Raw genomic sequence first — 23973 nt, 5'->3', positions numbered from 1 at the left:
TTTAATTTCTGTCATCTTGTCGCCATTTTCTCGCAGACAGAAATTGCTGCGCCTGCGTGAAGGATGATTCATATTTCTGATGAAAGTCGGAGGGCGTCGTTCCGTTATGATGCTCATGACCTCCAACATTATCGGAAAACAGTCAATATCAACTGCACGTCCAAAATCTCCTTCAGACAATGTCACGGTGCAGTGACGTGCTGAAAACGTGATTTGGCATAAACTGAAATGCAAACTGCGGATTTATTTATTCCTTTATTAAGTATGTAACTATTAAAAATGATGGTAGTTATACCAGAAAGGTTCAGCTTACACTCCTAGTTGAACTGGTAGTGTTAAAGTAAAGTTAGAATAAAAAAGCACATAATTTATAGACAAAACATCAAAAAATATCTGTTTAGGACCTGCTTTTGTTTGTATGTTCAGCAGTTGGACTTTGTCCAGTTGTCATGAAGCTGTTAAGAAGAAAATAGTAAACTTTTAACCCTTTAACCTCCTCACCAAGAAAAAAGCAATGAAAAAATGTATTCTTTATATATTTTATTTCCTTGGGGCACTAATTACAAAAATCAATGTTTTTTTATGAACAGACCCCACATTTTTTGAAATATTGGCCTCTACCGAACAGTTGAGATGTCGTAAGAAAAACATGTTTTCAATAAGATATAGTGAGTCAAAATGTGCTCTACCATATGGTTGAGCAGAAGGTTAAAGGGTTTTAATCTCAATTTTAGAAAGTGGGAAAACTCCTCATTTCCTAATGAAGACCACTGTGCTGTCAGCTCCTGCTTTCAAGGTCAAGAATGGTCTTTTAAATTAAACAATTAAACAATTTCTATCCTCATTACTGATTATCAGAAATTACTAGCAGTCCAAAGCAGGGATCTGCATGAAGGCCCCAAAAAGATCCAGGCTAACTAGGTTTCCACTGGTTTGTTTCTAATTTAATTACAATTTTACACCAATAAGCACAGTATCCACTGGCAAAAGAGCCTCAGGGTTGGATGTGCTTCATTACTTGATCTAGAGGCTGTGCCTTGATGAGTATCAAACTCTGGTTTAAGCACCTTTTTTCCAGTATTTAGCTTATATGTTGTACATTCCTGAATCAAAGTCATCAGTTCAGTGTCATTTTAATATATTTTCACATTCTTTGACAATTATTAGTGGCTATTGGTGCTGACATGTCCTTTCAGTCCAAACCCTGTGATTCCCCTCTTAACCAGCAGTCGTCCTCAGCTCCTCCTGCTGCTCTGTAGTCAGCTGACCATCACCTGCCTGCACACCTGCCTCTCATTTCCCCTAGTTAGTAAATTTACCAGTGCATCAGCCCCCACCATGACGCTGGATCAGTTAGTAAACTGCCTTTTTGTACAAAATCTGCACTGAGCCCTGCTGTTTGTCCTGACCACAGCTAAAACCAACACACATTTGGGAACAGGTAGTAGTCTGACATATAAATAAACACACACACACACACACACTGCATAGAGACTGGGAGAAAGGGCCGGTTTACTGGAATCCTGCAGCTCTTTTTTTTCATTTTTAATTCAACTATGCCTATCAAATCAAAAAGTACACCAGTACATATTTGATAACTTATCATATTCTCGAGGACACATTACTAAACAGTGTAACATAGCAAATGGAGCATTTTTGCCTCATTAATTTTGGTGAAATATATGAACAACTGGGTATATTGAAACACTGAACTTCTTAATTGCATATCTTAATTTCTTGAAAATATATTTTGCAACACCTACAGGAAACATGGATGCAGAATAACACTGGTCTGTAAGAATATGCTGTTAGTCAACTACATTACACATATTGTACATACTTTATGGGTGTTTATATGTACAGGTCACCAACTATTCCTGCAGTCCCTTTTTGTAGCACTATTAAATTGACTTTTTTAAGTGTGGACACTGTTACTTTCTATGTGGGACAAGGGACTGTTTTTCCCCAAAAAAGTGTACAGTACATAAATGGAACTTAACTATGAATGCTGTGGGCCTCTGACAAGCCAAAAATAAAAAGGGGAAGTCTTTAAATACATACAGTGGCACAAGGAAACACAACAACATCAATTATTTCCCTGCACTACAGAGCAAAAAAAGGTAATATCATCACAAGTATGAATGAATGTCAGTAATGTTTTACTCAGGGGGCTCCAGAAAATGCAATTGCAGTGCCAAAAACTGCAATTCCTGGACTAGCCACTTGACGGTGGCTCCAAATATAACATTTTAAAATATACTGTAAGTCTTTCCTGTGCATACTGCGCAGAGTAATCACAGTCCTTGGCTCTTCTGCTCATAGCAAGGGAACAAATTAGAGATCATGTGAGATTAAATCCCGGTGCAACCAGCTCCACAGCATCTCTTTGGCATTGCATTGTTAATTTAAACTGGCTGGTTTAAATGTGGATTAAGGGATTTTTCCCCCCGAACTAGAGCGTGGCGATGAGTGGACGTAGCTTCCGGGTCTGTAAAGTGAAGCCAATGCGGAAGTGATTTTGCACATACTATGGAGCCTACTCTGGATGACGTATTGCCGGTCTGATCTTAAAGAAAAAGTTAGTATTAGAGTAACAGTGACCCTTACTGGTGGCTTTTCGCTATTACCATGAGTTTCATCTGTTAAATATTGTAATGATCATACAGTCTTTTTTTCTTATTTTATTTCTATTGCCGCAGATTACACGGATGTGTTTATTCATAGCTGGTTACGGTCATTGTGCGGGCTGCGTTTGGGGTTTTGGGTCTGTTAAATAATGGAGAGGTAGCTTGTGTTTGTGAGTAAACCTCGGCTCTCCGCATTGTTGATAGGCTGGCTTCTTGTTGATATTCTGTCAATCTACAAGTCAAAGGGGGGAGAGGTCAGTGTGGCTAGCATAGCAGGCTGCGCACCAGACCCGCACAGGAAGTCAACAAAGTCGCCAGTTAATATTAGATTCATTCTGATTTTCCCACATTCACGGCGAAACAACGGCATGAGCTCTGCTGCCTCTCCGGTAAGCTGCAAATGAGCGAGCTGCATTTGACATGACATTGTGCCGCACATAGATATTAGCTTGGTAGCTGCTTTAGCTTTAGCATCAGCTAGCTGTTAGCCGGCATGCTAACTCTGTTTGTTGACAGCCCTCACTGTACCAAAGACATAAAAACATACCTAGCGTTAGCTTTAGGTTAGCTTGTTGTCCCGATTAAATACGATAATTTTACTGCGAATTAATGCGTTTACCCGGACAGAGGCTAACTAACTGCTAAAAAAAACTTTGTCAACTAACATTAACTTAGAATTGGAGAGTTTAAAGGCGAAACTGCAAGTCAGCAAACTAAGATCAGTAAATAAAGTTGTAGCTAATCCACGCTATAACAGCTAATGGTGTTGGTACATAAAATGCATATGAATTAAAGATGAAGCCAATAACGAATTATTCTCACCAGCACCTAGTGAAATCTTTCAAAAGTCGTATTTGTGCTAATAATTAACATAAATAACAAATAACGTTTCTATCTCAATAACTCAATTTACTTGCAGATGTCAAACACACACAGCCAATTCAAACAGCAATTTCAGCAAAATTTGAATATTATATATATGCATTAGTGTATAGTCAGGTATAAAATGAGTCTAGAATATACTGAGTAAACAAAGTACAATTATAGTGCCCTGTAATGTTCAATATATATTTCTCGTGTGATTTAATTGGATGGGGGTATTAGCATCCCCACAAACAGTACATGGCAGATCAAACAAAGCAGTAATAAAACTAGAATAGAGATCATAAGCAATGAAAAAAATCTAAAACGTCTGTTGTATATGCATCGAAAATAATAACTGAGTCAGTCAATCTGATTGAAAACCCTTTGAATGTTATCAGGGATCAGTGATCCAGTAGCCATTGTCTGGGCAATCGCTGATGAGGGAAAACGACCACAAAGATATTTTAGTTAACCCTGTTTACGTGCCTCTCTGATGTCTGTTTGATTTGCTTGTTTTGCAGACTATAGGGGAGTTATTCCTCACCCTCAGTGAGATGGGTTTCACAGAGGAACAGATCCAGGCAGCTGTACAGGCAGGGCATTTTTCTGTGTCTGATGCAGCCGAGTGGTGAGTGATCCCAGCCATTTTCTTAAATCTTTGATAGTTCGCATTCATTAAAAGCTACTATAATTTCCCTTCAATTTCTAGAAGACTTTCAGTGAATTACTTGTGTCCCTCTCTCATATGTTGATAGGCTCTTACAAGGTCAGTATCCACGGCACAGGTTGGTCAAGCAGTCATCACAGCCAGCTGAGACGGCATTTTCTGCTTTCAACCCACCCAAAGAGGCTGCCAGCACTTCAGAGACAAGTACATCTCCTTCTGACAGCAGAGGTATAACACCAAGCAGTTTGCTTAAGACTACTTTGCTTCAAAGCATAAAGAGTCCTATATAAGGTTAATCTATCACTGTAATAGATCCTGAAAATGTTTCTTTATAATCATGCATCATGTTTAACCTCAAGCTTTCAATAAGAATTGAAGAATTGAATAGCTTAGGGTGCAAAATTAACTGTTTGTTTTGTTGTTTTTTTACTTAAACAGCATCCCCCTCATTGGTGCTGAAGCCATCACAGTCGTGCACCCTGCCTCCAGATCCGCTGCCAGTCGAGTCCCGTATCAAACAGGACAAGAGTAACTTTGAAGAGCAGCAGAGACAACGTGTTGCTCAGGAGGCCAGAGCAGAGAGGAGACAAAAGAAACAGGTCAGCAGTGCCAACAGAAATTAGTTTGCTATCACACAGAAAACAGAATCTTTTATGCCAAATGCATAATTTGTAATCTCAGAAAAGAACAGAACATCTTGTCTTATGTGTGTTGGTGCACCAGGAGCGCGAGTTGGTGCTAAAGCGTATAGCTGAGGATCGGAGGAGCCTGCAGGAGAAGATCCAGACCAGCGCTGCCACAGAGACGTCTCCTCCCAGTGGTCAAGGGCAGACGCTTGGCGGAAAGATTCAGACTAATGTGGATAACAACTGTGTCCTCATGGTGAGGCCATGAAGAATTAGAATTTCTGTACGACATACATGTGGTTAAACTACAGAATTTCAGGGTTTTAAAACTTGTTGTTTTTCGCTGCAGATTCGGCTGCCATCCGGTGAGTCCATGCGTGAGCGCTTCCCAGCTGATGCTCCTCTGCGCAGCGTCGTGGAGCACATCACCGGACGTCACCCCTCCCTACCCTCCTTTTCTCTCCTCCAGGGTTTCCCACGCAAACGCTTTGGAGAGGCAGAACTTGCTTGTTCGCTGCGCTCTCTCGGGCTCACACCCAACGCCGCACTGTGTATTCAGACCACTCCTCCAGAGACACCACAGGAGGCACAGAGTCCTGCAGATCCACCATCAGCGGAGCAGAATGAGCCGCCACCCTGTGCTGTGCCTTTTCAGCCACGTATCCCTGTTCTGGAGGGAGCGGGACGGCCAGACCTTGTTCTTCCTCCTCCACTACCCAACCAGGTGTGGGAAGAGGCAGTGAATTTCGCAGGGATACCTGGAGTCGGTCCTTCACTGTCTGGGCCATCTCACTTCTGGGGTAACTATTAATATAAAATGTTAATAACTCCATATATATATTATACATTTAGTTTCAAGCTGCTGTACCTCACAAGAGTTTATTCAACAAAGCTTGTTGTATGCAGTTATAATGCTGTAGTATTATTGTACAAATTATTTATAGAGTTGCATAGTTCTTGAAGTATTTATCCCCGATCTGATTTCCCATTTTAAATGTCTCTTTCATTGATTTCCTCAGTCTTACTCAGCAATGAAACATTCCTGGATGACCTTACCATCCTAAAGGTTTACATTATGACCATTAGTTTGATGTAAATTTGATCAAATTCACACATTGGGGGCCACAGTTATCTTCTTACCTTACGTTTTAATATAAAAAGGCTTTCACCTTTTTTTTTTTTTTTCTCGACTGGAGCGGTTTCATTTCAATCTAAGCAGTGACAATGGTCCAATTGTGAATCGCCTTTCATTGTCTATGGAGAACATGAGGGGGAATTTTACTTCCACAATAGCTTCCCACTATTGAATTTCATAGGCTCAATCATTTCAACAAATCACAATGTTGAACATTATTTAAGCAGTATGTAAATAGCTGTTCAGTCATTATATTACATTCCTGGTGCTGTTCAACAGGCCGAGGCCAGAGGTTGGTTCCTGGTAATGCTGAGGAGGCTGCTGGCATAGAGGTTGATGAGGAACAACAAGAAGAAGAAGAGGAGGAACCGCCTCTTGTGCTTAACGGTACTATTCCGGACAGTTTCTGGGGTTATTGCGGACGCCTCATCTCTCCTTTGACCTACATTTTGCTTGCCCTCCCCCTCTCTGCTCCCCCTTTCCCGACTCCATGTGTCTCCATTTATTCATGCATGTTGAACTTTTGTTCTCCCATGCCAGAAACAGATGACACTAGCCTCTCACTTTCAGCTTCTGGAGTAGCTTTCTCTCAGTTTCCTACTTTATGTTGCATAACTTTCCCAGTGCACAGAACATTAGACTGGCTGCCCTAGTAACGTGTGTCATATTTAAGAAAGATTAGGATTAGGAAATATGTAGGTGAATGGCCCTTTCTGTTAAACGTACAGTACACGGGGTCAGAACCGCTGAGCTCCACCAGTGAGAACTGAGTTCCCCAAGTGCTTACAGTAGGCCAGCCTATCATATTCAGTCTTTTAGAGCATGTGGTTGTGATATAGTATTCTGAATGTGTGCCAGACCAGAGGGTGAAAGGAGCTCAATTCCAGTCGAGCTAGTGAGAGGGGAATCCAGAACAAAAGATGTTGATCAGAGGTGTGAGGTTGTTTTTTTTCTTTTTTACTGTAAAGACTGTCAGACTAAACAAATGCTCAAGAAGTGACTAAGAAATGACTTTCTGTGTATATATATTTGGACTGGTTTTGATGTCAGTGACTACTTCAGCTTGGATTAACAGTTGACATTTGTGTCAATTTAACAGGAATGCCGAGGCTGCCTTTCTTTCCAGAGAATAGGTTTCGTGGAGAGTTTGAGCCCAGACACCACTGGCCAGAGCAAGGCAATCGGCTCAGGTGAGTGTCTTGACAGAATTGCTTTAATATGATGTAGGAACTGTAATGCATTAAGTTAAGTTGATACAACTTTACACAGTCTGATTTTCCACTGGACCACAATTGAAGTGTTTCACAGCTCATAAATGAATCGTTCTGGACGTGAATGGGGGCTATGGCAAATTTTAACCACTGTTTAAGTATCAGAGCGTAATCAGAGCTGGATTCAGTTAATCATGTACTCAATCAACAGGAAATTATTGGGCAACTATTTTGACCATTGAATGATAGTCATGTGAGTCATTTTTCAAGCAAAATTGCTAAACAGTTGCCTCTCAAATTTGAACAAGTGCTCAATGGAATATTTTTGGGTTGTGGTTGTTAGGCACAGCTCTGTTTGTTATACCAATTCATGCAGCAAAACATTTTTTTTATCTATTGTTAAGTATTTGACCAGTTAAACAGGGTGGCTTAGCTTAAATGCTCAGAAGCGAAGAATTATTGATAATGGTCTTCAAGTGCAGTGAGAAAGCAGAGTTAGTGTTTTCAGTTCAATTTCCTGTGGTCTAGTTTTACACGAGAAATCTATCTGGTTGACTTTTGGCAGCAGAAAATGAGAAACAGTTGGGAGAGGAATACAGACAAAGATTGCCTGTGGAGATGGCGGCTTTCACACCATTAGCCCATGAAATATATTAATTTATGTGTGTTTCAGGGAGGCTCCGGAAGAGGACCCAGCAGAGCCTGAGGATGTGGGAGGTCGGGTGGCGCCTGGTGCTGCAGGTCTTGCTGCGGTGGAGCGTCTTCAAAGAGCTGCACAGCAAGAAGACCCCCGGGCCTCCCAGGGACAACCATCACCCCCTAAAAGACCCTTCAGGACACCCAGCGTGCTGTCCCTATGTGCCTTGGCCACCCGCGCAACTGTCCACCTCATGACTGGTAAGAGACAATGTAAAATAATCAGTAATCAGACTGCTTTCCCAGGAAGAGTCTCATCGCTTTGTTTACTCACTGTTGTTATTCTTGGGCCTGTGTCTCTACTCTCAGCTCCCAGCATGCAGTACAGCAGCAGTCTGGCATGCCTCACCCCGGAGCTAGCAGAGCTTCTGCTCAACCACATGTCCCGTGAGAGGCTCCTGCGTCCACGCACTCTGGAGCTCTTCTTCGGCTGCCCACTGCAGAAGTTTGTCCTAAACTGCTATCCTTACTCCACCAACGAGCTCCTGCGGCAGTTGCGGGCCTTCACAGCACTGAAGCATCTGAGTCTGGTCAATTCGCCTCTCATCACTGGTATAGCATTTTTATCCCAGAGTGGAGTTTCTTGGCTTTTCAGATATTTGTTAACTTCTGCGGCATGTGCACTATTTCATTAACTCTTAAACTTTTGTTCAGACTCTGGGCTTTCAATCCTGTCCAGCCTGGTCAAACTCCAGTACCTCAACCTGGCCTCCTGTAGCAAACTGACCGACTCCTGTCTGCAGCATATCACAGGTTAGGCTTTCTGCAAACCGTCTTGTGAACAAGCTTCAGACTGTTACTAGAGGGGAGAGTGGGTTTAATAGATTATGTAACACCCCAACATAAGCTGCTCTCGGTTAAGTACGTGTGTTTAGAGTTGAATGGATTTTGCCTTGATGATTTTTGCCACGTATCAACATATTTTCCTTCTTTCTGTGTCTGTAAGGTTTAAAGAGCCTGTGTTTTCTGTCCCTGGACCACACCAAAGTGACCGACGCTGGGATGGTGCTGTATCTCCAGTCAGCTCCCTCCTGCCTCTCTCAGCTCAGCCTGAATCAGACGGCTGTGACTGAAGCCACACTGGTAGTCCTGCCCACATGTGTGCCACAACTGCGGCTCCTCAGCATCAAGCAGACAAAAGTACTTCAGCCCTACTAGAGCATCTGGCTTGTGAATCATACCGTCACGTTTGCCTCGGTGTTGCTCAACTCACAGAACAGTTAATCCTTTTATTGTTTTCTCATGCCGTTTCTTTGTCTTCATGGGTTTTGTTCTGCCAGGTTAAGGATGTGTCCGCTTTGGCAGAGCTGTCCAGCCTGCAGACTCTCAACTTGGATGGGACAGGAGTGACCGAGAGCTCCTTGGAGCACCTCGCAACCCACCCTGCTCTGTCCTCCCTCAGTTTGGCGGGAATCCCTGTAGACGACGGCAATCAGGCCCTGCAGATCATCTCAGGTTCATTAATGGAAAAAAAATGAGCAGACAGAGTGAAACAAAATGATTCAAGTCTTTGGTGACTCAAAGTCCTAAGAGAGGGTTCTTTTTTCTTCCTAGGTCTAAAGTTGACTCAGCTGACCCTCCCTGGACGCCACTTGGTGACAGATAGTGGGCTGTCTTTCCTCTGTAGACTGCATCTGCTCTTAGAGCTGGACCTGACAGACTACACACAGGTCACAGACCAGGGAGTCAACCAGCTCTCCACCATGACCAGGCCAGTCCTACACTTTATAACAGTTTTTTTCCCCTCTACAATACATGCAGCTCATTATAACAGTTGTTTCGGTATGATGACGACAGCGATATTGACAGCAGTATTGTGTGTATTCTGTGTAGGCTAAAGAAGTTGTCACTTAGCAACACTCAGGTGACAGATGCAGGGCTTCCCTCCCTGTGCGGCCTGCTGGAGCTGCAGGAGCTCTGTTTGGACCGGACAGCGGTCACCAGCCGAGGAGTGTCCGAGCTCATCACCTGTCTGCCACACCTCCAGGTGATCTTAATGAGGACATTTCTGTATTTGTTCATCTGTCAGTTGCCTAGAACAAGCTCAGTTTAAGAAACGGTAGAGAAATAATATGTGCTGCGAATTTAAACCCTTTGTGACAATAATCCTAGCTCCACAGATCAAAGCCCCACTGCAGTAAAACACTCACTAATTTAGGGTTAAATGTGGTGCTTACCCTTTTTCAAAAATATTCATGTGAAAATGTGATAAGCCAGGATTAAATGTGGGGCTCAGAAAAGGAGTAGCCAGTGGTCACATGTTCTGCGGGAAAAAAAAAATGTATTCATAAAGAAGATTTAATGGCCCATTAATTCTGGAAAGAAAGAATTTTCCGGCATTTATGGAGTTTATGGGTGAGGCCTGATCACAGGATGAACTCTTTATTATTCTACATTATATAAAAACAGATCCCACTCAAACATCTGTCTGTGTTGTTGATAAAAGGTTGTAGTAACAAGTGAAGGTATCAGCTAAATAATATGCTTAGAAAATTAGATAATTTTTCAGATGTTAATGAGTTTTCCCTGTTTTTTTGTTTTTTTTTAGGTGTTGGGGTTAGCCAGCACTCAGGTGGGAGACACAGTAGTGAGGAGAGGTTTGATCCGCTGCAATCAGCTTCTGAAGCTTAATCTCAGCCGCACGCGGATCACAGACCACGGTAAGGTCAAACTCTAAAATCACCGGCTTTCTTCTTCTGGCTCAAATCTAATCTTTTGTTGCTCGGGTGAACAATCTCTCTGCATTTTCATCTGTCTTCCTCAGGTCTAAAGTTCTTGAAACACATGCGTCTGGCTCAGGTGAACCTGGATGGCACCGGTGTGAGTCTGATGGGTATTGCGAGTCTCCTCTCTTTCACCAACATCAGCAGCATTCGGGCGAGCAACACTCGCACCATTCCCCCTGATGACGTCTCCGATGAGGAGTGGGAGGCCCAGTGAGCGCCGATCCCCTCGGTTGGTCCCCACACATACTGTACCTGAGTGCGCTTCTGACTGCTGCGCCCCCCTTTTAGCCCCTGAGACATGCTGCTGTCAGCATAACTGAAACACTCCTATTTGCACTGTTTCAACTGCAGCTAGTGCCACTAATCTGTCAATCATGCACGCTACCAAGTTGAAACCTTAAACGGGAGCCTTGTGTCTAAAAACCTGGCCATTTATAACGTTTACGTATATATATAATCAATCTGTATTTACCTGCACACACTGCAGCCCTTTGTCTCTGGAAAACCTGACAAACTTTAAAGCTTTATGTGCAGCCTAGTATGTTGGAACTATCTGTGTTTCTCCTGGTTGGCACTTTTTGAGCCGACTGGCAGGAACATAATAATTGTTTAATTGAAATGTATCATATAACACAGCATGTATTTTCAGACCGTTATGACTAACAGACTGATATGTAGAAATTAAACGAAACCCTTAACGACAAATTGTCAACCTGAAGGAAGATGTGAAGGCAGAATATGTCTAAGTAGTCACTGTTGCTTGTTATTGAAACTAACATTGAATCTTGAGCTTTATTCATGTCATGTTGGATTTATTAGAGGAAGAAATCGCTAACTTGGATTTATCCACCAAGTTCAAGTCAACCCCCCTGATGTTTAATTCCTTTATTAGCTTGAATATTTGGCAGTATTAACTGTACAGTGTTTGTACATGCAGCAAACACTACTGCAGACGATGTCGGCTGTCCAAAATGAGAAACGTACTAATTTCAGCTTATTGTAACAGTTACATCTGCTGAAGACCAGAGGTCCACTCCTGTTAGTTTATGGCTGCCACCATGACATTTTATTTCACATGATTACTTACAGTACATACTGAATTATTGTTAAAACATGCCACTAGATCCATTGTTACACTGATTGATCTAAGGAGGTATTGACTGCATTTCTGTCAATACCACACCAATCGATCAAAGTAAGAGATGTTTAACAGGTACGTTAATCTTTATTAACCTAAGAATTGGTGAAATATTGGGAATGTTTTGACATAACATGATTAAGTGGTATGTTAAGTTTCCAAAAATTTGGTGTGTAGAATACATGTTATAACTTGAGAAGGATCTTGTTAAAATGAGACTTTAATTTTAAGACACAGATCACTTTGTCATGGTCGCAGCAAAACACAGCTGCTTTTCTGTTATATTGCCACCTTTCCAGTTTTGACATGAACACCGCTTTACTGCAAGAGCTTTTCCCCCCCTTTTAAAGTGCATCCTGGAGATGCATTGGATTCAGTTGGTGTCTTATGATGGCTACCATTACCTTCTACTATTAGTGTTAGTTTATGCCAAGAAATGCAGCCCAGCCATTTTCAGTTACATGGAAAACAGGATGAGGAGCAGACACGTAGTGCAGTGGCTGTGGGATCTATGCAGCCAGAATCCAAAGCAACCTCTATAAAATCACTAAGTTTTGTCCTCTTGTTTACAGAGATGTAAAATAGTTTATTTTCCCTAAAGGCTTTTGATTTTTGGATACAAGCACTGTATTCATTAAGTTTAAGACGAATAAAAGTCTTCTGAATCTGAGTATGCTGTTTTTGTGTCCTGTTTATTCAGACAAACCTTTATTGCATTACATTGTTAAATAAGGCAGAACTGCTCTTTTACACAGAAAACAAGTCAACTTTTAAATATCATAAAATATGACCTAAAAAGCTGCTGCATACATGTTGGGATAAAACAGAACATTTGGAAAAATAAAACTTTTCTATGAAGACAGCACAATGGAATGCATTCCAAAATGCACTGAGATGCTTCAGGTGAATCAGCCAATCAGAGTGCAGCCTGAGGTGAAGGGAGAAGGAAGGGGGGAGTTGGGTCGGGTTCAGCACTGTCAAACCGAGATGGAAATACAGTACAACATGTACGAGACGTGTCCAATAAGATGCATAAGAGATTGTTTCAGTTCTACTTAAGGACATTTCCTGCAATGCAAACCCTGCTCACCCCCCTCAGGAGCTCGCAGGTCAAATCCATGATGCAAGATAAAGGAGTGGCTCAGAGTGTGACGTTTGTCTAGATGTCGTGCGCTTGCTTTTCGATCTTTGATTTCAAGTGCTCCTTGTATGCCAGGATGTCTCTATTCCACTTTGTGATGGTCTGATTCTCACACACCCAGATCTCCTGAGCCACCTGGAGAAGAAAAAAAGGATTATAATGGTTAAATCTGGTTTACAAGTTCCATTTCCAACCAAGTGTTAAATGAATCCATCGAATGATCTCAGATCTGTACCTGCTGAATTAGCCTGAAGTCGTGGCTGACTAGCATCATGCCACCGTCAAACTCGTTGATGGCTTCTGCCAATGCGTCTATGGTCTCAATATCCAAGTGATTGGTGGGCTCGTCAAGGAACAACATGTGAGGGTTCTGCCAGGCCAGCCAGGCAAAACACACCCGGCACTTCTGACCATCAGACAAGTTCCTGATTGGACTGACCTGGAAGGCAATGCAGGTGTAAAATCAGACAGTTGACAATATATTAAAAAAAAAAATAATAAAATTGTATGATCTGGCAGTGTCCAAACCCTACCTGCTGTTTTCCTGTCAGCCCGTAGCGACCAATGATCTTCCTCATCTCCTCTTTTTCTTTGATCTCAGGGAAACACTTCATCATGTACTCCAAAGGAGACAGGTCCAGCTCCAGCTGCTCCGTCAGGTGCTGTAACATAAGCAGATAAACAGGAGACAGTTAATGTTAGAGTAAAGGTCTCTCCCAGGTCTAGCATAGCACATTTTTCACCCTGAATCAGTTGGAGCCCTTCAAACACACAGAAACGTTCTCTGGTTGTTGAGGGGGTGGTGCTCATAGTGCTTTACATAAACCTTCAGTACTGAAGTGCCGTCAACAGGCTCCATGTTTTACCTGGTGATATCTGCCGATCTTGACATGAGAATGTTTGCGGATCATGCCGTCAGTGGGCAGGAGCTACGGAGACAAAAAAAAAAAAAGAGAGAGGACTTAAATACTCTGAGGACAGCTGCAGTTGTTGCAGGATAATGGGGGATAAAATAAATAAATAAATACCCACCTCTCCCATCAGCAGCTTCAGCAGTGTGGACTTCCCTGCTCCATTGGGTCCCACCAGAGCCACTCGTGTATCCAAGTCAATACCAAACTCCAGGTTTTTATATATGTGCGGCTACAGGAAAACATCAGATGAGTGAGACAGAGATTCATTTTCCAGTGACTAAAGCTCTGTCCATGCCGTTACATTAGCTATACTCACTGTGTTGTCACTGTACTTGAAGCTCACGTTCTGAACCATGATAACAGGAGGAGGAATCTTCCCACAGGGAGGAAAATAAAATGACAGAGTCTGTGGGAGACAGAGGCTGGTGTTAGAGCAATGACGATATACATGTGCCACAGGTCGGCAGAATGTGTGTCACTGGGTCAACAGTCTGAAAACCACTGCCCAACTTCAGCTACTGAAGGTGGTTTCAGTTTCAGTAACCCACATCACTACAGTACCTTGTCATTCACAACTTTTTCAGTCAAGCCTGACGCCACCATCTTCTGCAGAGTCTTCTCTTTGCTCTGTGCCTGTCGTGCCAGCTTTGCGGAGCCGTGACCAAACCTGGCTATGTAATTCTTGAGGAGAGGAATGTACAAAGAACAATGAGTACAGGTTTTGATTTGGCTGATGGCAAAACAGAATGAATGTTTCCATGACTTCAAAATCATGACAAAGATCCTGACAAGTGTTTAATTTAGTGGCAGACTAAACATTAGTCACACTAAACAGAGCAACTTTTGTGGTGTGAAACATTTCTCCTCCCCAGTTTGTTCCATTTCATAAATATGCATTTGTTTATAACTTCTGACTTGGACAGTTTTAAAATCCTCCTGTGCAGTGAAACCATTCCACCACATGGTGTCTCTCCTTTACCTTCATGTGTGCTATCTGGTCCTGTTCCCAGTTGAAGCGCTTCATCTGGTTCTCTTCCAGCTCCTCTCTGGTCTTCACATACTGGTCATAGTTACCCTTGAAGCAAAAATAGATTTGCACAGTCATCCAACAGGGCTGCATATAATTAGTAACAGCCTACCCCCAGCATCCTTATTTAGCATTATGAGATAACATGTGGCAGAGTTCATTGAAGACACTTTTTAAAAGGACGTTCTATGGGACACCAAAGCTGCACCAGCAGGGGTTTTGGCCATGTGTTCTCACCGTGTAGTATTTCAGTTTTCTCTGATGCAGGTGGATGATGTTGGTGCACACACCGTTCAGGAAGTCTTGAGAGTGTGAGATGAGCACAAGGATTCGCTTGAACCTGACAACAAGAAGCAGGGTGAGCAATGCATATGAACCGTTTGGGCTCATTTACTTCAAGTGATGACGTACGATGTGAACTTACGACTTGAGCTCCTCCTCCAACCACACACAAGCATCCAGATCCAAGTGGTTAGTGGGCTCATCCAGCAACAGCATGAAGGGCTTGATGAACAGCGCTCTAGACAAATATAGAATAAGTTGACTTTAGAGGAAACTTGTTTTTTTTTTTTTCTTCTGTACATTAACTCTTAAATCACTGTTGTCTTTCTAAAGCTGATGGGTGACGGCAGTTTCAGTTTTACTTTTCATTTCAGGAAGGTATCCAAATATGGATTACTCCTCTTTCGTGGGCGTTACCGTTTTATGGGTAAACAAAGTGGATGACTCATCCAATTGTGACACTGGTGACAACGGTGTAATAGTAAGCTCTTTATCATTACCTGGCCAGAGCAACACGCATCCTCCACCCTCCACTGAAGTCCTTCAGTTTCTTTTGCTGCATAGCAGCACTGAAACCCAAACCGTGGAGGATCCGAGAGGCTCGCACCTCTGCCTTGTCTGCATCCAGCTCCTCCAGACGCTCATACAGCTCCATCAGCTTCTCACATTCGGCTATGCAGGGGTGAGAGGAAAGCATTTACCAGTCATTTCAATCAATACATCTACAAATTAACTAAAACCGACAGTGCGTGTTTGTTTTTCTAGTCTTTGCTGCAAGTTTGTTTGCTCAAGTCAGCTACGCTCAAACTAGGGTGTGTTTTCTTAAATTTATGTCAGCATTCTGTTTCGGCATTCTGTACATCATGTGTAACTCACAGTCCTCGTGGGCGAGTCTCTCTGCCTCCCTCTCCAGCATAATCCTCTGTTCATCCACCTCCATGACACACTGCAGAGCAGTCTTCTCGCTGGGGGCCATCTCCCGAGTCAAGTGGTAAATATCGATGTGCTCTGGAATGGGAATCTCACGGTGCCCGATGGCTGACAACAGCATGGATTTTCCTGACAGATTTAAGTAGAGACAAAGGTTAATTTATAATCATAGTATGCGACATCAAAAATCCATTCTGCTCAACATTCATCCCGCTTCTACTTATGAGAACTGATGTTGAATGAGAAAATGTGTAGATGATGCTCTGAGAGTGGGAATGTAACTTTTGTGATGGGACCCAAAATAGCATCTAGGAGACTAGTAATACGTGCCAGGGGAGACTTTTTACCTGTGCCGTTAAGGCCAATGAGCCCATAGCGCCTGCCTGAGTTGAGCTCCAGGCTGGTGTCTGCGAGAAGCTCTTGGCCGTGGAAGGTGAGCGACAGGCTGCTAATGTGGACATCAGTGCTGTTAGGATGTGAAGCCAGAACGCCGGTCACTGCCCGTGCCTCCGTCTTTGCCAGCTCAAATTCGTCCAGCTCCTTGGTCAAACTGGCAATACCTGTCAGAATTCAATCCTGTTAACCATTTCGCTCACATTTCAAGCCAGACATGAACCTATTTGACAGAAAAGGGAAGTTCAAGTGTCGTACAGTACAAGGCCTGTAATATTTAGTCAGATTAGTCCTCTCACCATTGCTCTCAGCTCCGTTTTGCTGGGTCTCCTGTTGTTCACCTTCCTCATCAGGTTTCTTGGTGCGCTGGCGGGCTTTGGCAGCCTCCTTCTTCTTTGCTGCTTTCTTCTTGGCTAAGTCGGATGGCATGGTTGTGCAAAGCTGTTCAGCAGCAGAAACTATGAGGGATAAACACATAAGTCAGAACATATTCTCTAAGAATATCATGTTATGTCAGGATAGACACATTAAAATACCCGGATTCGTTGTTGTTCGAGGATTCAACTTGAATTTGGGAATAATTTCATTCTGCCGATCAAAATAATCAGAGTGTGAATCTGATTTAAAGAGGCTAATCGCTTACAGAAGGTATTATTAAGGATACAAACGCCGATTAATCAGTGTCAAAATGTGCCGGTAACGTCAATTGAAATCACGTTGTAAATACATTTTAAGCAAGAGCTAGCGTTATTTTTTCTAAAGAAGGCCTTAAATGGTTATGAGTTCAGCCTGAATAGCGGTGATGATAGTAGCAATGCTAACCAGGACCGCATTTTAGTGCCGTCCAGTCCCACCTGCCTGCACGTTGGGCTCCTAACATGATGAAGCCCGATAGCTCTGCCGTTAGCAGCTAACGGTAACCGATGCCGCTAACATTAGCAGTAGATTTATCACTTCACGCTGAATTTTCCGACGACAGTACACAAACAGTTGTATTAACTGATTAAAACAGGATGTCACACATGGGAGGAAGATGATATCAATTTTAATCAGTTAGCTCGCAAGCTAAGCTAGCAACGTTAGCTAACTAACGTTACAATCGGCAGGCCTGAAGCTAGCTTGACGCAAGGCCCGGCTAGCTAAGACAAGCTATGAAAGCGGCTAAATCGGCGGTTAATTAGCCTTTAATCAAGCCTGAGTTTATTTGAGCAGAAACCGGTGAATGTTACCCGCCTGTGCCGCAGTTGTCAGACCCCGTAAACTTGAGTCTTACCTTGATAACCAGTTACTTGTCTCCGGAGCACACCGACGTCTCGTGTCCACCTTTCGCCGGGTGGATGTAGCCGCTCGCCAGACCGCCAGACGGACCATATATGGTCAAAAAGGGGTGGTGAGCATGGAAGTACCCACCCCTTCTCCTGGGACTGCAGCAAAATGCCTTTTACTCTTAAATTAGTGGAAGACTTAATTTAGAAATCGGTTAAAAAAAAAAAATATCTGGGACTATAGTTAACAAACCTTAATTAAAATGAAATGCTAGTGTGGGCACGTTACTGAAGCGTGTCCACACCGATACGGTGTCTAAATGCACCTTTTCACACACTCTTCACCATTATCCTGAATTAATCATGTGTTGGTTTAAATAAGATGTTTTCCTGTGGTGGTGTTACTGGGTTTTCTTCTCTAAAGCACAGATCCAGAGTCAGTCGGAGGTGATGCTGCAGCTGCTGCCGCATCAGAGATGATGATGATGATGATGATGATGATGAGGGTACGAACGACGTGAGAGGGACGTTGTTACTCTGTGTGTGTGTGTATGTGTGTGTGTGTGGCACTTTTTTTTTTGAGGAAGTTAGGAAAATGGACGACATATTCGCGGCTCTGCTTGGTATCTTTTTACCTGTGTTAGCGACGACAAATGGGATGTTTCCCGTCGTGTCAGTGTTGGAGGAGACGGACCGAGGAGCGACATTTCTGCACTAAACCAGCGGACGCGATGCTAACCTGCTAGCTTGCTCTTTGATGTTTGTCCCTCCGACACATAACGTTACAGCTGAGGTTATAACTTTTAAATCCTCTTGCTTCGATGTTGTAAGTTACTGATTAACTAGGTGGATGTAAAGTGAGACGGTCAACGTTACCAGGTGGTCTTTACCTGGCGTTTTCTTATATTAGTTAGCCGATTTTAGAAGAAACGTTAGCTATTAGCGGTGTCGCTAGCCAAAATTAGTCAGGCTAATAACATAAGGTTAGCTCAAAAGTAGTGAGTAAAGCTGTATAGCTGACATGATAGAGACCGACACGGTTAGCTTAGTTTATTAGCAGTTAATAAGCAATATAGTTTAATGGTTTTAAGTTATTTTCAATTATTTCCTATTAAATGACAAACTAGCTTATGTAGTTAACAATGTGGGCAACTCAGATAAAATAGCATGTTAAAGTTTATGTTTATTTTTTCATAAAAGTTATAGTTTTGAGGTGGCGTTCAAATATAATCCGTGCTTGATGAGTTGATTAGAAACTTTCTAACGACGACCTATGGCACCGAGGAAAGAGACATTATGTGACATTTAAGACAGTTTTCTGTCTGTGTCAGCAAACCTCTCCAACCACTTTGGGTCACGTCTTCAGATGATCTCAGAACAGCCTCATTCAGTTTAACTCATCACTGCCAGATATGCGTCTGTCCTCCTTGTTGGCCCTGTTCAGGCCTGCGTTACCCCTCATCCTCGGGCTGTCTCTGGGATGTAGTTTGAGCCTTTTGATGGTGTCCTGGACACAAGGGGACACCGATGACTCCTGCAGAGATGAACTGGGCAATGGGAGGCTCTTCCTGGGCAGAGGAGATGCCCAGAGAGACTCGAGGGATGGAGCTGGAGACGAAGACTTCCAGCCACGTATCGTGCCTTATCACAAGGACCCAAACAAGCCACACAAGAAAGTCCTGAGGTGAGGGTGGGAGCCATGTTTTTGTCATGTTCCCATATGCTGAAAGAAGTCAAAGTACCACGATAATGAACGCAGCAGTGCTCTCTGTATTAGTGTGAAAAGTCTGTCAGTGTAATAGAAGAGTCCCTCTGCAAGAGCATCGAGTACTGTGTGCAGACACATAGTGGTTTTTTTTCCCCAACAAATATAAACACAGACTTGTCAAAGAAGCGCTCCACTTCATTACTTTACAGGAGCCAGAGGATTTGCATTTGTATATTCTCTATATAATACGCTTACGTTTAAATCTCCCCTGCAATAATCTTAATGCACCATGGGTGCTCTTTAGAGTGGGACATACAGTACAGGTGGCCTATAGATCAGAGATTACATCAGTACAGATATACAGTCGCTCAGATGTGGAGACCCTCCTTGTTGATCCACAGATTTCATCCTCCTTTTCATGTCTTATTTTAAATCCTACATCTGATTATTGGCTGAAAAGACTCACAAAATCATGTGAATGAGTTTGAGCTGATGATTTTTGTTCTTCCCACTTCTTCCACCTCTCCAGAACTCGGTATATTCACACTGAACTGGGCATCAGAGAGCGGCTTCTGGTGGGTGTACTGACCTCTCGGGCCACCCTCAACACGCTGGCCGTGGCGGTGAATCGCACAGTCGCCCACCACTTCCACCGCACCTTCTTCTTTACAGGCCTGCGCAGCCCTAAGGTGCCTCACGGCATGACTGTGGTGGCCCACGGTGATGACCGTCCAGTGTGGCTGATGTACGAGACGGTGCGTCACCTCCATCAGCACTACGGCTCAGACTACGACTGGTTCCTCTTAGCCCAGGATGACACTTACTTGCAGGCCAATCGTTTGTCGGAGCTGGTGGGCCACCTCAGCGCAGGTCAGGACCTGTATATGGGCAGGGCGGAGGAGTTTATTGGTGGAGAGGAGAAGGCACGCTACTGCCACGGGGGCTATGGTTACCTGCTGTCTCGCAGTTTGCTGGCCCGTCTGCAGCCTCACCTTGACACCTGTCGTAATGACATCCTCAGTGTGAGACCTGATGAGTGGCTGGGCCGCTGCATTATTGACTACCTGGGTCTCAGTTGTGTGGAGGTGCATCAGGTAAAAAAAAAAAAAACTCCTGCATTGACACAAACAGAAATGTGCATATTTTTATCACTTTAATGTACATTTGGCACAGTTTTATTGGCTGAATATTATGCTAACATTTCTTCTCTTTTTCAATGTTTGTTTGGCTCGCAGGAGATGACGTATCGTTACTTTGAGCTCGGGAAAAACGCTGATCCAGAGCGTGAAGATAGTGTACAGTTTAGAAATGCCTTCACGGTCCATCCTATATCAGAACCAAATCTCATGTACCGCCTACACAAACGCTTCAGCCAGATTGAGCTGGAATGGACCTACCTACAGATTCAACAGCTGCAGGTTTGTTTTACTGCTTTCTCTCAACCATAAACGACTCTTAAGCTTGTTTGTCTGACTCTTACCTGATAGGACTACGTCAGCTGGCTTCTTTGGTGATGAGTTCTGTGTTTGTTCTCCGCACCACACCCAGTTTTTATGAGCCAAGGCAGAAATTCCTGACTAATACAATATTTAAACATGTCAGACGTCCAAGACGAGGGATTGGGTGTTTTGCTCTGGCATGAAAAGTTACATTCCAGTGTTATAATCTCTTTGAATATCATCTGCCTGAGAAGCCTTATTATGTAATAAAAGTAGCTGGCAATGGTAGTTCATCAGTGCTGTTTTGACTTAACTTTAAATATACTTTACATCACAGAGCAATGAAATATGCCATGAAGGCAATTGTTTACACTGTTTGGACAGCGTGTTCCTTCTCAGTTTGGGTTTTACATCTGACAGAGTGTTGTGTGTACTCCTCAGATGCAGATCAACAACCTGAGTGACCTGACACCAGAGGGTAAGGCTGGAGTCACGTGGCCAATTGGAATCAACCCTCCCTTCAAGCCGAGAACTCGTTTTGAGGTTATAAACTGGGAATACTTCACTGAAGACCATATTTACTCGTGCATTGACAGCTCCCCAAAGTGTGAGATGAAAGGGGCTGACCGCGCCGACGTAAACGCAGTTCTAGAGATTGCAGTGGAGCGCCTAAATGAACGCTACCAGCCCCAGCTGCGCTTCCGAAAGCGCCGTCTGCTCAACGGCTACCGCCGCTTTGATCCCACACGCGGTATGGAGTATGTGCTGGACCTCGCACTGGAGGCCTACACACAGAAAGGCCACAGTCAAGTCATCGCTAAACGGGTTAACTTGTTGCGACCTCTAAGTGCGGTTGAGATTATCCCCATGCCCTATGTGACAGAGGCAACACGGGTGCAGGTCATCCTGCCTGTCACTGCCCAGGATCAGGACTATGTCGGTAACTTCCTCGACATGTATGTGATGAACACTTTGGACACCCACGACAATGTCTTACTCACTTTCCTGTTCATCTATGATCCCTTTGATGCACAGCGAGTGAGCCAGACTGATGTGTTTGCTGGCATTAAGGCCATGATCGGGGAGGTAGAGAAGCGCTACGGAGACGTGAAGATCCCTTGGATCAGCGTGAAGACGGAGGTCCCCTCACAGGTCAAGCTGATGGACATCATCTCTAAGAAGCACCCAGTGGACACGCTGTTTTTCCTGGCCAGCGTGTGGACGGAAGTCAACTCTGACTTCCTGAATCGCTGCAGAATGAATGCCATCAGCAACTGGCAGGTCTTCTTCCCCATCCACTTCCAAGAGTACAGTCCTGCTGTCATCTACCGCGACCAGCAGCCCTCCGCTGCCTCCTCCTCTTTCGCTTCGGAGTCACTGCGAGACGGCCACTTTGACCGCCACGTCTTCGACGAGGCTTGCTTTTACAATGCAGACTACATGACTGCACGGACCAAGATGGCTGCCGACATCTTGGACAATGAGGAGCTGCTGGAAAGCATGGACGTGTACGACATATTTGTCCGTTACTCTGGTCTACATGTGTTTAGAGCTGTAGAGCCGGCGCTGATCCAGAAATACGTGCGGCGAGCGTGCAACCCACGGTTCAGTGAGGACATCTACCACCGCTGTGTCCTCAGCAACCTGGAGGGTCTGGGCTCACGCTCGCATCTCGCTATGGCTCTTTTTGAACAAGAGCAGGCCAACAGCACTTAGGGGCCTGGACTGTGCTGGTCCCTCAAACATACTGCCTGGACTAAAGGATACTCACATCACAGGATAATGTGAATTGTAATATGGTACTTTTGTGATCCATACACTGAAATTCTTGCCTTTTGTATCTGGCAGGAAAAGGATCAGCTAAGAACAGCACCGTCTTCCTCACGGACACTTTGACAGAGCACATTTGTGCTGATGCATAAGTTCCTGGTTTTATCCTCCAGCTGAAAGTCTCTCTGCTCAGTGCTTCATGAGCAGCTCTGACTTATGAGTCTATAACTTTGAATCTGTCATGTCTAGATGAATTATGAGTTAAGGAGGTGTCTCCTCAAGCAGCTCCCTGACCGTGGACTACAGAGGAGGTCTTACTTGTATTCCTGCCATTGACTTATTCTTACAGGAGCAGAGCAACAATATTTATACTTTTTTTTTTTTTTAAATACAGGAGGTTGTGTTTTGAAATGATAAATGAACAAAGGCCTTCATTGTTAATAACGAACTGAGAAAGAAACTTGAGCCATAAGTCTTCTTGAGTGAGGATGTTTAAAAGAATACTGGAAACAAGCTGAAGCCGTTGGCTGCCTTTTCTTTAAAACATGTTTTTCTTTAAAGGTATTAAAGAGTGATATTTCTGCTGGGAGTTGTTGCTTCATTCGAACTGCTCAGAGTGTAAAAAGGCTCGTTTCAGTCTCATTAGACAAAAAGACAACTGTTTTACATGATGTGTATGCTTGAGCAGTTACTCCTGGAGGTATCTGTCATTCGCTTGGCAGAGCTGAAGTAAAATCAGCAGCGATGGTTAATTCAGAATAATAGATCATGTCGTCTTCCCGGTTTGCCTTAAAGCTTCTCTGCAGCGCCTGGAGGCAGTGAACAGTTTGTTCCGAGGCAGCCTGCCCCGCCTCGTCTCCTCACATTAAGTCAGTAATTCTCCACCCCGGCCCGGGCCTCCCTGGGCTTTGGTGAATATTCTGTACGCATTTGTCTTTGGGGAGAGGAGTGAACCCAGTGCCCAGAGGGAGGGTCGTGTCTACCTAGCCAAGGTCCGCCATGGCGTGGGTGGTTAACCCTCACAGCGAGATGGTTGAACAGGCTGAATGGCTTACTTCACGCAGCCTCCTCCTCCTTAAAAGGGTGAGACGATTGCACTGAGGCCCCCCGAATCACCCCCACCCGCAGAACCTCTCCATGCGAGGGTTGTCGGCTCAGGAGAATGGCAGAGCAGCAGAGTGAAAGAGGCTCTTTCTGAGGCTGCGGTCAGCATTACAGCACTGCTGCAATACGCTGTGGAAAGGCCTCCACCTGCTTCCTTGTGGTGAGGTCAGTGAACAATAAAATGCCTGTCTGCCACCTCTGGAGGAAATATAACCCACCAATGAGCTTGAGCACCAAATCAACACTTTGCTGATGCAGAGGATTCTTTTAGTGAAGGGTAATTTAGCAGGGCTGCATAATTTGCATAACC

The 23973-nt window shown here is 43.9% G+C and overlaps 3 protein-coding genes across 4 annotated transcripts; 2 read left to right on the top strand and 1 right to left on the bottom strand.

Moving 5' to 3' along the window:
• The first annotated feature begins 2796 nt into the window (after positions 1–2796).
• LOC139221425 (uncharacterized) lies at positions 2797–12360 on the top strand. Its single transcript, XM_070853351.1, has 17 exons — positions 2797–3016; positions 4013–4119; positions 4247–4386; positions 4597–4757; positions 4882–5040; positions 5134–5584; positions 6199–6306; positions 7019–7109; positions 7804–8027; positions 8136–8378; positions 8481–8579; positions 8773–8966; positions 9107–9281; positions 9381–9537; positions 9660–9813; positions 10375–10486; positions 10591–12360. The coding sequence occupies exons 1-17, from the start codon at positions 2996–2998 to the stop codon at positions 10764–10766; spliced, it is 2772 nt and encodes a 923-aa protein (XP_070709452.1). The 5' UTR covers positions 2797–2995; the 3' UTR covers positions 10767–12360.
• abcf2b (ATP-binding cassette, sub-family F (GCN20), member 2b) lies at positions 12353–17733 on the bottom strand. Its single transcript, XM_070852777.1, has 15 exons — positions 17651–17733; positions 16677–16835; positions 16332–16544; positions 15931–16113; positions 15555–15726; positions 15197–15292; positions 15010–15112; positions 14725–14820; positions 14307–14426; positions 14062–14151; positions 13864–13974; positions 13698–13760; positions 13365–13493; positions 13067–13270; positions 12353–12966 (listed from the first exon to the last, which is right to left on the bottom strand). Exons 2-15 carry the CDS (start codon positions 16804–16806, stop codon positions 12850–12852), a joined length of 1827 nt encoding a protein of 608 aa, XP_070708878.1. The 5' UTR covers positions 16807–16835; positions 17651–17733; the 3' UTR covers positions 12353–12849.
• A 1259-nt stretch (positions 17734–18992) lies between these two features.
• On the top strand, positions 18993–23143 carry chpf2 (chondroitin polymerizing factor 2). Of its 2 annotated transcripts, XM_070853399.1 has the most exons (5): positions 18993–19326; positions 19880–20444; positions 20586–20768; positions 21231–22297; positions 22638–23143. In XM_070853399.1, exons 1-5 carry the CDS (start codon positions 19055–19057, stop codon positions 22651–22653), a joined length of 2103 nt encoding a protein of 700 aa, XP_070709500.1. In that variant the 5' UTR covers positions 18993–19054; the 3' UTR covers positions 22654–23143. The 2 variants fall into 2 exon arrangements, with proteins under 2 accessions (XP_070709500.1, XP_070709499.1); XM_070853398.1 differs by having other exon boundaries at positions 18995–19326; positions 21231–23143.
• The last annotated feature ends 830 nt before the right edge of the window (positions 23144–23973 follow it).

This window comes from Pempheris klunzingeri, chromosome 21, assembly GCF_042242105.1.
Source record: "Pempheris klunzingeri isolate RE-2024b chromosome 21, fPemKlu1.hap1, whole genome shotgun sequence".
NCBI classification, from domain to species: Eukaryota; Metazoa; Chordata; class Actinopteri; order Acropomatiformes; family Pempheridae; genus Pempheris; species Pempheris klunzingeri.
Note: the sequence above shows the minus strand (reverse complement) of the source record. Positions and strands in the feature narration are given on the sequence as shown.

Bases quoted from the DNA above. Each gene is read 5' to 3' on its own strand.
- LOC139221425 (XM_070853351.1), top strand. From the start codon at position 2,996: ATGAGCTCTGCTGCCTCTCCG. The intron at 8,580-8,772 runs GTTAGGCTTTCT...TGTGTCTGTAAG, and splicing joins CTGTCTGCAGCATATCACAG to GTTTAAAGAGCCTGTGTTTT. The intron at 10,487-10,590 runs GTAAGGTCAAAC...TGTCTTCCTCAG, and splicing joins CACGCGGATCACAGACCACG to GTCTAAAGTTCTTGAAACAC.
- abcf2b (XM_070852777.1), bottom strand. From the start codon at position 16,806: ATGCCATCCGACTTAGCCAAGAAGAAAGCAGCAAAGAAGAAGGAGGCT. The intron at 16,114-16,331 runs GTAAAAAGTCTC...TAAATCTGTCAG, and splicing joins CATTGGCCTTAACGGCACAG to GAAAATCCATGCTGTTGTCA. The intron at 13,271-13,364 runs GTAGGGTTTGGA...ATTGCCTTCCAG, and splicing joins GGCTGACAGGAAAACAGCAG to GTCAGTCCAATCAGGAACTT.
- chpf2 (XM_070853398.1), top strand. From the start codon at position 19,055: ATGCGTCTGTCCTCCTTGTTGGCCCTGTTCAGGCCTGCGTTACCCCTC. The intron at 19,327-19,879 runs GTGAGGGTGGGA...CCACCTCTCCAG, and splicing joins CCACACAAGAAAGTCCTGAG to AACTCGGTATATTCACACTG. The intron at 20,445-20,585 runs GTAAAAAAAAAA...TTTGGCTCGCAG, and splicing joins GTTGTGTGGAGGTGCATCAG to GAGATGACGTATCGTTACTT.